The sequence below is a fragment of the Oryctolagus cuniculus genome, chromosome 4 (genome assembly GCF_964237555.1).
Source record: "Oryctolagus cuniculus chromosome 4, mOryCun1.1, whole genome shotgun sequence".
Taxonomy (NCBI): Eukaryota; Metazoa; Chordata; class Mammalia; order Lagomorpha; family Leporidae; genus Oryctolagus; species Oryctolagus cuniculus.
The window spans coordinates 96,582,395-96,596,988 of NC_091435.1; the positions used below are offsets into that span (position 1 = coordinate 96,582,395).

The 14,594-nt window shown below is 47.6% G+C and overlaps 1 protein-coding gene across 8 annotated transcripts in view; it reads left to right on the plus strand.

Moving 5' to 3' along the window:
* The window catches only part of MCCC1 (methylcrotonyl-CoA carboxylase subunit 1), a 77,912-nt gene that overhangs the window by 48,902 nt on the left and 14,416 nt on the right, over positions 1-14,594 (plus strand). For all 8 annotated transcript variants that reach the window (XM_051818818.2, XM_051818823.2, XM_051818817.2 and 5 more), the window contains 3 exons: positions 4,630-4,813; positions 9,637-9,746; positions 11,896-12,112. In XM_051818818.2, the coding sequence (XP_051674778.2) occupies positions 4,630-4,813; positions 9,637-9,746; positions 11,896-12,112 (511 nt within the window). The remainder of the gene's footprint in view (positions 1-4,629; positions 4,814-9,636; positions 9,747-11,895; positions 12,113-14,594) is intronic.

Sequence of the window (14,594 nt, forward strand, 5' to 3'; positions counted from 1 at the left end):
ATCAATGGAATGGTCCAGTAATATTCTGATTTACAATGTATGGCCAGCCCCTGAGTAAGCCATTCAGAGTAAATGCCTAGAAACATTTAAACCATTTTGGCAGTGCTAGGACACACCCACAGTATTTGATAAAAATATATGTCCATAGCTATTCTTTTACTAAGGTTAGTTTGGGAAGCATTGATATCAAATGGGGTTCCTTCAAATTTTAACTGCAGCGTAGTCTGTATTTGTTCTCTTAATTGGAAACAATAGATTTTTACCATAGCCTTCCTTTTAAAAATATGATTAAAAAAACTGAATAGTAATCAATACTCCTGATTATGTAGGATTTGGGGTTCTTTATGTATCCTGAATGTAAATTGGGTTTTCTGTGCTGTGATGCTGAAGTCATGGTTATCTTGGTAATTTTGTCTTTGCAGAACTTCTGTGGACAATAATAGGATGTTCTTTTTGCTGCTTCCTCGGGGGTGATTGGTGGTTTCAATTGAGCCAAAAGATTCTTCTGGGCCTCTATAGCCTTGGGAGCTAATGAAAACCAGGCACATAAAGCTAATAAGTGTTAGTGAGTGTCAGGAAAAACTACAGTGGAAACTTCTGGAAAGAGTGCTGTGATTCCAGAATTCAAGGAATCAAGGATATTTTTCTGAAGCAGTGAACCAAGAAAGTCTAGACCTTTGACGTCATGGAGGATCAAAGTTTCTAAGGATTAAGGAACAAGAAAACTTTTAGATATTAGGGAACCAGCAGATACTTACTTCTGAAACTCCAATTATAAGAGCTGTTGAGGCTCTTCAGAGAGAGGAGCAGGCTTCCATCATCTGAGGAGGGATTCTAGAACTTACAGGGAAGCTACTGGACCTGGCTGATAGAGTTGAGGGCGCTTGGAAGTTTGGCTGCTTCCAAGCAGAGGTAAAACAAGGGGACTCACTGTGAGTCAGGAGTTCAGACTCTAGGGCCTGCCTCTGAAGTCACAGGATGCTTAGAAAGCGGCTTTAATAGCGTGAGCATTCAGGGCTCAGGCTGCAGATCCAGGGAGTCAACCGTGTTCAGGGGAAGCTGATGAAGGTGTCTAAGGCTAGTGGTTTCCAGAGACTCAACATCTGAGCTAAAGAGAACTCAAGTGACACAGACCCCTATAGCACCCGGAGTCAAGGTTGGCGCCAGTGTTTCCTGGACCCAGGTGGACACCAATCTCAGAGGGGACAGGCAAAAACAAGCTGTGCATCTTGGGATGTGGATACGTGGTCCTCCCTTATATTACATTGAATTCTTTATTAAAACCTTAAAGAGAATTTCATTAGAAGGCATAAGAATGGAATGACAATAGCCAGTACTTAGTGATTACTGTATGCCAGGTACTTTTCTCTGAAGCATGGGGAGCTGAAGAAACTTACTCAGGCCACAGAGCAGGTGCAGAGACAAAATCTGGACACAGGCCTGTGGCTGCAGGTGTGTGGTTTGAAGTCCCACACCACAGAGGCCTTTGCTTCGGTTCCCTTTCCTTGCACTCTCGACTGCCGTGGTTCCTAGCTTTCTTACTGACCGAGTCAAGGAGACGAGTTTGCCTCTGTTTTGTGCTTTCGTGTTTCGTTCAGTGTCATGCTACCTTACTTGTGGTCTCTTTCCTGCATCTGTATTGCTTTCTCAGGTTGTTAGTTCCTCATTTTGGAATGAAACCTGAAGAGGAGAGTAAAGAGAGAAGCAAATGGCATGTCTTTCAGTAATAGCCTTTTTCAGGTTATATAAGGGGACTTCAAAAAATGTGTGGAAAACTGGAAATTCATGTATAGGCATCTCATAAACTGCACTTTTTGTGAACATTTTGAAGATCCCTTGTATACATGCATTTCAACAAATTTTTGTACTGAAAATAAACATTTTAATTCCATTTTTCACAAACTTTTTGAAGTCCCCTTGTACTGGTTGAACACAGAAATTTGTTGTATTAATATATAATAAAAAAGCAAAAAAGGGAAAATATATAATAGTCAAAATAGTAATAATTATCATAGTGATTAATAATAATGATATTCCTGTTTATACTCTGTTATCACATTTAAGTATAATAAAATTTCTTTTTTTATTTTTATTTTTTATTTTTAAAATGTTTTAATTTTTCTTTTTTTTTTTTAAAGATTTATTTTATTTATTTGAAAAAATAAATAAAGAGAGAGATAGAGACAGAGAGAAAGATCTTCCATCTGCTGGTTCACTCCCCAGATGGCCTCAACGGCCAGAGCTGCACTGATCCGAAGCCAGGAGCCAGGAGCTTCCTCCAGGTCTCCCACGCGGGTGCAGGGGACGCCATTAGAATGACTTTCTGGAGGTTTGAAATGGAGACAGCAGACAAACTGAAGACTAACTTATAAACACAAGAATCAGTGATTATTCAGCATAATCAAAACCAAGCTTTATGTCTCGTGGATATTATCCGTTTTCATTTAATATATGAACACTTGGAGCTCACATGTGGCATAACGGATTAAGCCACAGCCTGCAACACTGGCATCCCATATCAGAGTGCAGGTGAGTCCCATCTGCTCCCTTCCAATCCAGCTCCCTGCTCATGTGCCTGAGAAAGCAGTAGAAGACGGCTTGAGTTCTTAGGCCTCTTCCACCCATGCAGGAACCCTGGATAGAGTTCCAGGTTCTTGGCTTTGGCCTGGCCTAGCCCTGGCCATTGCAGCCATCTGGGAAGTGAACTAGCAGACAGACCTCTCCCCCCACCCCCCCTTTCTGTCACTGTCTTTCAAATCAATAAAGTAAATCTTTAAATATATATATATGTATATATATGAGCATTCAATTATTAGCATGTATTTCCCAAGTCTTTCTCTTTTTTTAAGATTTATTTATTTGAAAGTCAGAGTTACAGAGAAAGAAATGCAGAGAGAGAGAGAGAGAGAGAGAGAGAGAAAGAAAAGAAAAGAAAAGAAAAGAAAAGAAAAGAAAAGAAAAGAAAAGAAAAGAAAAGAAAAGAAAAGAAAAAAGATCCTTTATCTTACTGGCTCACTCCCCAAATGGCTACAATGTCTGAAGCTGGGTGGATCTGAAGCCAGGAGCCAGGGGCTTCTTCCAAGTCTCCCACGTGGGTGCAGGGACCCAAGCACTTGGGCCATCTTCCATTGCTTTTCTCAGGTGCATGATCAGAAATTGGACTGGAAGCGGAACAGCCTGAACTCGAATCGGCACCCATATGGGATGCCGGCCCCTCAGGCAGCAGCTTTAGCCAAGGGAGAGAGAGAGACAGAGAGAAAGGTCTTCCTTTTCCGTTGATTCACCCCTCCAAATGGCCGCTACAGCTGGCACACTAGGCCGATCCGAAGCCAGGTGCTTCTCCTGGTCTCCTACGCAGGTGCAGGGGCCCAAGCACTTGGGCCATCCTCCACTGCCCTCCCGGGCCACAGCAGAGAGCTGGCCTGGAAGAGGAGCAACCGGGACAGAATCTGGCGCCCCGACCGGGACTAGAACCTGGGGTGATGGCGCCACAGGCGGAGGATTAGCCTAGTGAGCCGTGGCGCCGGCCCCAAATCTTTCTTTAATACGAAACGTTTTAGTTGGTGTTTAGGACTATGTTGCCATAGAAAAGTGTGGCTGGTGTTGGTCATCCACATTGTAAAAGTCATCAGCAAGCCGGCGCCACGGCTCAATAGGCTAATCCTCCACCTAGCGGCGCTGGCACACCGGGTTCTAGTCCTGGTCAGGGCGCCGGATTCTGTCCCGGTTGCCCCTCTTCCAGGCCAGCCCTCTGCTGTGGCCAGGGAGTGCAGTGGAGGATGGCCCAGGTGCTTGGGCCCTGCACCCCATGGGAGACCAGGAGAAGCACCTGGCTCCTGGCTTCGGATCAGTGCTGTGTGCCGGCCGCAGCACGCCAGCTGTGGCGGCCATTGGAGGGTGAACCAACGATAAGGGAAGACCTTTCTATCTCTCTCTCTCTCACTATCCACTCTACCTGTCCAAAAAAAAAAAAAAAAAAAAAAAAAAAAAGTCATCAGCAGGTGTGTGATAGCAAGGGGAATGAGATGGCTTTGAAAATTTATGGCCTGGGCCACAGCTCAATAGGCTAATCCTCTGCCTGTGGCACCCAGCATCCCAGGTTCTAGTCCCAGTTGGGGGCGCCGGATTCTGTCCCGGTTGCCCCTCTTCCAGTCCAGCTCTCTGCTGTGGCCCGGGAGTGCAGTGGTGGGTGGTCCAAGTGCTTGGGCCCTGCACCCTCATGGGAGACCAGAAGCACCTGGCTCCTGGCTTTGGATCAGCACCGTGCACTGGCCGTAGCGCGCTGGCTGCAGCGGCCATTGGGGGGTGAACCATCGGAAAAGGAAGACCCTTCTCTCTCTCTCTCTCTCTCACTGTCCACTCTGCCTGTCAAAAAAAAAAAAAAAAAAAAACCTAAAAAAGAAATTTTATTACATTTACGGGGCCGACACTTCCCAGGCTACATCTGTTTTTTAATTTATTTCTGTTTTGCCCAATACCAAAGTGGGAGAATAAAATACTAGTTTTCTTTGGCTGCATTGTAAAGTCCAGATGCATAGTTTACGTGGGAAAAAGGGGGGAACATTGACTTCCCAAGCTTTGTAGTTGCTATGGGACCAATTTTCATCAAAGGCATTGTTCTTTTACTAGATTGCAGCAGGAGAGAAGATTCCCTTGAGCCAGGAAGACATAACCCTGCAGGGCCATGCCTTTGAAGCTAGGATATATGCAGAAGATCCTAACAATAACTTCATGCCGGGGGCTGGGCCCCTGGTACATCTCTCCACCCCTCCAGCAGACAGCTCCACCAGGATTGAAACTGGGGTGCGGCAAGGTAAGGTGATGAAGGTCTCGTCCTTGATGGATTTTTAGTTGAGCTGGATCCTTGAGTCTTACGGAAATGTCTGGCGTGTTGTTATTTCATCAAAATCTCCACCCACTGAATGTGCTAAGGCTGCTATTTTCCTTTTATTAATTTTTATTATTCCTATTTATTTATCTGAAAAGCAGAGTGAAAGAGAAGAAAAAGTAAGAGAGAGGGAGGGAGAGAGAGACTTTCCATCTGCTGGTTGACTACCCTGAATGACCACAGCAGCCAGGGCTGGGCCAGGCCAAAGCCAGGAGCCTGGAATTACATCTGGGTCTCTCGCTTGGGTGGAAGGGACTTATGTACCTGAAGCATCATCTTCTGCCTCCCAGGCACAATAGTGGGAGGCTGGATCAGAGGGCAGAGGTGGGACTCGATCCCAGGCCCTTAATCTGCTGCTCTGCACACCTACTCCAGCCTGTCTTAAAATAAAGGATTTAATTGATTTCTCTTAATCTTTACTTTTTCCTTCTGGAATAGTTATTTTTAACGAATAACTTGTATTCTAAGCAAAGTACTCTTATTTTGAAATGCAACAGTACAAACTTGACCAAGAAATGTTTTGCATGTATTATTTTATTTTAATTTTAGTTGGTCTAGTTTCAGAAGTGATTTGGGGTGATGTCTCCTATACTAAAGGTACTCTGCCTCCAAGAGACTGAAAGTTGCACAATTGGGGCCTGCAGCTTGGCATAGTGGGTAGAACTGCTGCCTGCAACCCTGGCATCCCATACAGGTGTCTGTTCGAGACCTGGTTACCTCGCTTCCAATCCAGCTCCCTGCTAATGCAGCTGGGAAGACAGCAGAGGATGACCCAAGTGCTTGGGCCCCTGCACCAACATGAGAGACCTGGATGAAGCTCTTGGTTCCTGGCTTTGGCTTGGCCCATTTCCAGCCTTTGTGGCCATTTGGGAAGTGAACCAGCGGATGGAAGATCTCGATCTCTCTCTCTCTCTCTCTCTCTCTCTCTCTCTCTCTCTTTCTCTGTCTCTCTCTCTGTAAACACTGCCTTTCAAATAAATAAATAAATCTTTGGAAAAGAAGTGTTGGAGAATTAAGAGATAAACTTTATCTCTTAATAAGTGCTAGTAAAACAATAATGAAAGAAATAAGTTACAGTGAAAACATAGTGCAGGAGGTGTCACAGCCTAGCATGCGATTAATAGCCATGGTCCTAATCACACTCACTGCTCACTTCCTATGCACAGGCACTGTTGTAGGTGACTTTTATGCATGAGAATTTCCCAAGAGTTGGCATTACTGTCATCCCCCATTTTCCAGATGAGGGAAGCTGGTGCATGGAGGAGTTGAGTGATTTGCCCAAGGTCACCCTTGGAGCCAGAGCTCAGACCTGAATTGTCTGACTTCAGAGTCCGTGTTCTGAGCCCCCCACTCCCTGCTTCGTCTTAATTTCAGTTGCTGGAGTAATTTGAACAGTGATTAGGTATGGCGTTTCTCAGGGCTTTGTGGTTATGTTAGGCTGATGTAATCAGGACAAGGCTTTAGGAGGAAGCCTGGAGTGGATTTAAGTAGGCAGATTTAGCAGCGTAAGGAAGAATGAAGAGAAAGAGAGGTGTGTTTGAAGAACCATAAGAAAATTGTGCTAAGGAAAAGGATTCAGGAAGGGGAGTCATTGGAGATATGGTGGAGACACAGGTTCAGGATAAAGCCTACTGTGTCTGAGAGCCAAATCGAGGAATTTGGACTACTTTTTTTTTTAAGATTTATTTTATTTATTTGAAAGAGTTACAGAGAGAGATAGAGACAGAGAGAAAGGTCTTCTGTGGTGGAATGAGGAGGTGAAAAGGTCATGCTAAGGTGGCCACTGAGGTGAAAAGTTCATGCCAAGATGGCCACTGACAGTAGAAACTGCCTGGCAACAGGCTGTGATTGGATGGCTTCGGAAACCACATGACAACAGAGGAAACCACATGACAACAGAGCCTGACTGACAGCAGGCCACGATTGTATGGTTTCAGAAACTGCCTGGCAACAAGAGCCTGACTGGCAACAAGCTGTGATTGGATGGCTTTGGAAACTGCCTGGCAACAGGCTGTGATTGGTTAGGGCATAGACCGCCCCTTGACTGGATTGGCTGCCTTGGCTGCCTTGGCTATATAAGCAGCTGTAGTACCTGAAATAAACGAGTCTGTGGGCTGCTTGCCTCTGGCCCGCTTTCACCTGACTCCTCGGGTCTGTGTGGTGACTCAGCACCTCTTGTCCCCACCATGCTCCTCCTCTCAGAACGAATCCTCTCATAGAAGAAATCAACGTCAACAGTCTTCCATCTGCTGCTTCACTCCCCAAATGGCTGCAATGGCCAGAGCTGAGCTGATTCAAAGCTGGGAGCTTTTCCAGGTCTCCCATGTGGATGCAGGGGTCCAAGCACTTGGGCCATCTTCTGCTGTTTTCCCAATCGCATTAGCAGGGAGCTGGATCCAAAGTGGAGCAGTGTCGCTCCCCCTCTTCGTGGAGGAACGACACTAAACCCTGCCTAGGCTTCATATCCGAGTCACGGCACCATTATGTCGCTCCCCCTCTTCGTGGAGGAACGACACAGGACCCTGCGCTGTTCTTTCGTCTGCTCGGCCCTCCCCGGGTTTGCTGCTGGTTCTTCCCGGGTTGGCTACCGTCCCTTCCACCTCCGTGGAAGGGCGGTTCCCCCTGCCACTTTTCCCCACTTCCGCGGGGGAGCGGCACACCACTGGCCGGCTCTCTCGGGGGCTGCACAGGTGTTCCTCTTAGATGTTCCTGGTGCATGTTGTCTCTCTCCTCCTTTATAGTCCTCTTACACCAATCCCAACTCTGCTACCCACACGCCAAGTATGCTGCTCTCCTCCAATCAGGAGCAGGTCCTACAGTTTATTGGTGAAACTGGAGGCAGCTGTGTAGAAGCTGTTTCTCCCTTCTCAGCGCCATATTGTGGGAGAGCAGATGCATAGAATAAGTCTTAATTCCAGTAACTTAGTCTAGTCCGAGTTGCTCCCCACAGAGCAGCCCAGACTTGAACCAGCATCTATATGGAATGCTGGCGTTGCAGGCCTGGGCTTTAACCTGCTGTGCCACAGCACCAGCCCCAATTCGACATTTTTTTAAAGATTTATTTATGGCCGGTGCCGCGGCTCACTAGGCTAATCCTCCACCTTGTGGCGCTGGCACACCAGGTTCTAGTCCCGGTCAGGGCGCCGGATTCTGTCCCAGTTGCCCCTCTTCCAGGCCAGCTCTCTGCTGTGGCCAGGGAGTGCAGTGGAGGATGGCCCAAGTGCTTGGGCCCTGCACCCCATGGGAGACCAGGAGAAGCACCTGGATCCTGGCTCCTGCCATCGGATCAGCGTGGTGCGCCGGCCGCAATGCGCCAGCCGCGGTGGCCATTGAAGGGTGAACCAACGGCAAAAAGGAAGACCTTTCTCTCTGTCTCTCTCTCTCACTGTCCACTCTGCCTGTCAAAAATTAAAAAAAATATATTTATTTATTTATTTGAAAGGCAGAGCTAAAGAGAGGCAGAGGCAGAGCAAGAGAGAGGAGATCTTCCATCTGCAGCTTCACTCCCCAAATGGCTACAATGGCCAGAGCTAGACAGATCTAAAGTCAGGAGCCAGGAGCCTCCCCTGGGTCTCCCATGTGGGTACAGAAACCTAAGGACACAGGCCATCTTCTGCTGCTTTCCCAATCCACAGCAGAATTGGATCATAAGTGGAGCAGCCAGGACTCCAGTCAGCACCCGCATGGGATGCAGGCACTGCAGGCAGTGGCTTTACCCTCCACGCCACAGCACTGGCTCCAATTCAGACTTTTTAATAATGTGAGAGCTGTGGCTAAGCCGTAGCCTAGGTGGTAAATCTACCTTACCAGCACACAGAGACACTTGCGGTAGAGAAGACAGGCGCTCAGGAGGACCCCAGGTTTTCATCTTGGTACTGAGAGGGAGAACCTTGTCCAGGAAGCTTCCCCCAGCCCTCGCCTTCTGTGTGTGCAGAGCCCTTGTGCATTCCTCAGCCGTCGTCCTTGTCTTGCACCTGCCATCTGTTATTCCTTGTCTGTTTCCCCAGTAGACCCTAGGACTCTGAAGGGGTAGACTGCATGTTCCATGCGCAGCTCCTTGCTCAAGCCTAGGCCCAGTAGGTGAACATTACATGTAGATTGTGGAGTGGGTGAGTGTCCGGGTGTCAGACTGTATCTCCAGCCCTTGGTTTTGTAGAAGAGGACCTGGGGTTCAGAGAGGATAGATCTGACAATATTAGGAAAAAGGCCCTTCATCGATGTTCTTTGGCTACACCACATCCTTCTCCAACCAGCGAGATGTGCTGTGGTTTGGGCTCTTTTTCCCTTCAACTGTTACCGTCCCAGTAACCATAGCAACCATTTGTTTGTCAGCTCTTCCAGGTGTGGCACTTGCACTTTATCCTCACCCCTCCCAATAGCCCTGCAGGGTAGAGGAATTAGTTTCCTTGCTTTACTGATGTGGTAGAGCAATGCCAAGGGCACAAGTGGGTGTCATGGGAGAAGGTAGAAGAAGGTTACATTGCCTTCCAAAAGGAGAAAGGAAGAAAAGGTTCAGAGGGAGACAGGACTGGGCAGGCCAGCCTGGGAGGGCCTAATAGACACACCGTCGTTGGACTTTGGACAAATGTCCAGACCCCGCTGAGCCTCAGTTGCCTTCTGGATAAACCGGTGGTGCAGGGCCTTGTGTGAATTAAGTGTGGAATGTGTGTAAGCCTGTAGCTTGTTTGTCCTGTTGTATGCCTTTCAGTTTTGACTTTGAGAGGTGACCATGGTTTTGTCAATTTCAGGGGACGAAGTGTCAGTGCATTATGACCCCATGATTGCGAAGCTGGTCGTGTGGGCTGCAGATCGCCAGGCGGCCTTGATGAAACTGCGGCACAGCCTCCGTCAGTACAACGTGAGTGACCCGGGCCAGTGACCCTGAAGCTTTTGGTCAGCACCAAAAGCCAGCCTTTGGCCTTGTCAGCATGGCCGTGTCTGCTCCCTTCCACCAGTTGCCCAGAAGTCACAAAGTAATTTCACGTGAGGCCTGTTCTCTAGCGTCAGAATAGGGTCTGAGGACTTCTTCTTGCCAGGTAGACAGATTGCAGAAGCAAAACCATGAGTGCCAATGTAATATTTCAGAGAAATTCTATTTATTCCTTCTGTAGATAAGGCCAGCTATACAAGTATGACCTGTAGTTTGAGATTTTTTTTTCCCCTAAAAGGAAAATAATTATGTCCAATTTGTTAATTCCTATAGCACATTTATTTCCTGGTGCAGAAAGCCCTATAACCCATGATATTCAAATTTGTTAATATGTTACTAATTTGATCAAAATTCTTACTTCTGGCTCCCATCACATCGGCTTCCTAGCCATTCCTCAGACACACCCATCATGGAGTCCTGTGTTCCTGCCCTCTCTTCCAGAATGTTCTTCCCCCACATGATTGACGGACTCCCCCCTGACTCTCCCCAGCCTTGCTGCCTTCCTGAGTCTTTTCCTGGGCCACCCCATTTAAAATGGGACCCTTTGCTGTTCTCCATCCCTATAGCCAGACTTAGTTTCCTTAATATGTGACATTATACATAGGGGCTTTGAAAAGCTCGTGGAAAATTTGCATTGTCTTTTAATTCCGTTTTCTTTTCTTTTTTTTTTTTTAAGACTTATTTATTAATTTGGAAGGCAGAATTACAGAGTGAAGGGTGAGAGAGAGAGAGAGATCTTCCATCTGCTGGCTCACTCCCCAAATGGCTACAATGACCAGGTTAGGCCAGGCCAAAGCCAGGAGCCGGGAACTTCTGAGTCTCCCACATGGACACACAAGTAATTGGGTCATCTCTGCTGCTTTCCCAGGCGCATTAGCAGAGAGCTGGTTCGGAAGTGGAGCAGCCGGGACTTAAACCAGAGCCCATATGGGATGTGGGCACTGCAGGCGGCAGCTTTACCCACTAGGCCACAGCGCCGGCCCCTTTACTTCCATTTTTCCACAAACCACCTCATGTAAGACATTTGTGTATAGACATGGCTGTTGACCTTTTCCTTCCAATGTGAGCTCTAAGGGGCAAGGACTTGGGTCCAGTTTGTTCCTCATTGTGTCCCCAGTGCTGGGATCAGAGCCAGACACCTAACAGGTGCTCTGTAAATGTGTAGTGAACAAGGGAAGGAATAGATGAATGAAGCCAGGCTGCACATAGCTGGTTTTACCTTTGATTTTGTTTCTAGGACCATCGGCGTTTATTTTGTAACTTTTTCCCATCAGAACGTAAAAGTTGGATTTCAGTGTTGAAAGGAGGCTGCGTGGAGGCCGGTTGGTCCTGCCCGCTGCCTGGGGTAGCAGCCCGCCTGCTCTGCATCTTCCTGTTCTATGGGAGAGTGCAGAGGAGCAAGACTTCAGGATCCTCTTGCATGTTTCTCAACATTTACCACTTTCCTAACTGGAGTCTGTTAAACACCTCCTCACCGCCTGCTGTACCCATTCCTGCATCCTTTTTCTCATATTAAAATATCATTCTGGGACCAGTGCCATGGCATAGTGGGTAAAGCCGCTGCTTACAGTGCCAACATTCCATGTGCGCATTGGTTCGAGTCCTGGCTGCTCCACTTCCAATCCAGCTCTCTGCTATGGCCTGGGAAAGCAGTAGAAGATGGCCCAAGTCCTTGGGCCTCTGCACCCTCATGGGAGACCTAGGAGAAGCTCCCAGCTCCTGGCTTTAGATCAGCATAGCTCTGGCCGTTGCAGCCATCTGGGGAGTGAACCAGTGGATGGAAGACCTCTCTCTGTCTCTGTCTCTCTGTCTCTGTCTCTCTCTCTCTCTCTGCCTCTCTGCCTTTCAAATAAATAAATATTTAAAAAAAATAATTCTAAGTGTTAAGTCCACATCCACAGAAATGGATACGGTCATAGTGAGGTGGGGGTTTTGGGAGTTTTTTGGGGAGTTGCCCTATTGCCACTTGGGACCTTTTTACTGTTCCCCAGTAGAGATACTAAGGACAAAGAGTGGATGTTTTCCTGAGGGGGTGCATTCCCCACTCAGTAGGCACTGGGGCTGCATTCTCTTCTAGATTGTCGGTCTGCATACCAACATCGACTTCCTGCTCAGCCTGTGTGGCCACCCAGAGTTCGAAGCCGGGCACGTGCACACCGACTTCATCCCTCAACACCACAAGGCGCTGCTGTCTGGCTGGAAGGCTGCTGCCAAGGAGCTGTTCTGCCAGGCAGCCCTGGGGCTCGTCCTGCAGGAGAGAGCTATGACGGATGCCTTCAACCTTCACACGCAAGGTATGGGGTGCTTTCTCTTCCCTCTGCTTGTCAAAGGCATGGATCACCATTGAACATGCCTTTCTTTTTTATTTACTGTTTATTTATCAATTTGAAAGTGAGAGAGAGAGAGAGAGACAGACAGACAGAACGTCCATACCCTGGTTCACTCCCCAGTTGCCCACAACAGCTGGGGCTGGGCCAGGTTGAAACCAGGAACCAGGAGCTCTTATCTAGGTCTCCTACATGGATGGCAGGGACCCAAGTACTTGGGCCATCATCTGCTGCCCCCCAGGATGCATTAGCAGGAAGCTGGATCAGAAGCAGAGGAGCTGGGATTCAACAAGGCACTTTGATGTGGGATGCAGGCGTCCCAAGCAGTGGCTAACCCCCTGCTCCGCAGCGCCCACCCATTTCTCTCATGCCACTCTTGCCTCCCTTTGCTGCTCTCAGTGACTGGCACCATTCTCTGCAGAGCTGTCCCCTAGTAGGAAGGGGACTCTTCACCTCTCATGGGTGCATCCATGATACCACTTAACCATGACGTGCAGCTTAACGAAGCACCCAAACTTGGAGAAATAAGTCTCTTCTCAGCGAAACATGGATTCTTCCCTTATCTCATGCTGATCCCCTGCGAGTTCCTTTGTGTGTCACTCACTCTTCACAGCCTGCTCGGAACCTACAGCAACCTCCTGGGTCCCAGAGACTGAAGACAGAGCCCAGGAGGCTGTCGATTCCCTTGGGCTTCCTGTGATTCCTTGTTCAGTTACTTCTTCCTCTCTGTCTCTGTCCTGTGATTTCACATAGGTCTGCCTGGAGACACACACACTTCATAGTATCATAGAATCTGAACATGGGGACTCATCATGACTGCCCCATCCATGCCTTCCTGCTTCCCCAGCACTCTCAGTTGTTGTCCTCACAACTTGTTTCTAACACTTGGCCCTGGAAAATCACTACTCATTGGGTTAGTTTATTACAGTTTCAGGCAACTCCATTAGGGAGCTCTTCCCTCTAAATTGATCTAAAATCTGAGCTCACTCAATCTTTCTGTATAATATTTACTCTGCTAATTGACATTTGGCACAGATCTTTAAAAAAATCAATTTAGAGCCAGTATTGTGGCATAGTGGGTAAAGGCTCCACCTGTGGTGCTTGCATCCCATGTGGGTGCCAGTTTGAGTCTTAGCTGCTCCACCTCCAATCCAGCTCTCTGCTAATGGCCTTGGAAAGCAGTGGAAGATGGCCCAGGTGCTTGGGCCCCTGCACCCTCATGGGAAACCCAGAAGAAGCTCCTGGCTCCCGGCTTCAGATTGGCTCAGCTCTGGCTGTTGCAGCCATTTGGGGAGTGAACCAGCGATTGGAAAACCTCTTTCTGTCTCTGCCTCTGCCTCTCTGTAACTCTGCCTTTCAAATAAAAGAAAATAAATCTTAAAAATCCATTTATATCATTATTGAATTATTATATTATTCTGGATAATTATAGGATCCTATTTTAAGGATCTTTAATTTCTAGATTCATTTGAGATAATTGTATTGAATGTTTAAAAATTACAACTATGAGGAGGAGCAGGCATTTGGCACAGCAGGTAACTTGCTGCTTAGGATACCCACATCCCATATTGGAGTGCCTGGATTTGGGTTCTGATTCAGCTTCCTGCTAATGCACACCTTGGGAAGCAGCAGGTGATAGCCCAAGTGCGTAGGTCCCTGCTACCCACATGAGAAACCCAGGATGAATTCTAGGCTCCTAGTTCAGCCTGGCACAGCCCCCAGCTGTTGCAGACACTTAGGAAGTAAAATGGCAGAGGAAGATTTCTGTCTCTCTACCTTTCAAATAAATAGAAGCAAATAAATAATTTTTGAAAGCACAGCTCTGAGGGTAGGCATATGTCCTAGTAGTAAGCTGCCAGTTGGGATACTCACATCCTAGATCAGAGTACCTGGGTTCAGATCCCAGCTTAGTTCCTGATTCCAGCTTCTTGTTAACGTGTAGCAGTGATGGCCCGAGTAATTGTTTTCCTGCCACTCACATGGGAGACCTAGACTGGGTTCCAGACTCCCAGCTTTGATCCCTGGCTCTGTGCACTGTGGGCATTTGGTGCCTAAACCAGCTGAGGAAAGCTCTCTGTCTTTCCCTTCTCCCCCTGCCTCTCAAATTTTTTTTAAAGTGTACAGCTGTTTCTTTAGGAGAGTTATGCTCTATTCCTTTATCCTTTTATGTTAAATGAAAACTGCATCTGAGTATGCCCACGTGGTATCCCCGAGCCTGAGCATAACATCTTTAGAATGGAGTGCTCTTGGGGCAGGTGTTTGGCAGAGCAGTTAATACGCCACTCTGGACGCCCACACCTCATATCAGAATAAACTGCTTCAGTTTAGCTATGCTGTAGCTCCTGGATTTTGTCCATGGAGGATGTGTACCCAAATCCCTACTGGGGCTGCACCAATAACATGAAGAGTAAGGGAGGCCAGGTGAAAGGACAGAATGAGGGGTAGAGAT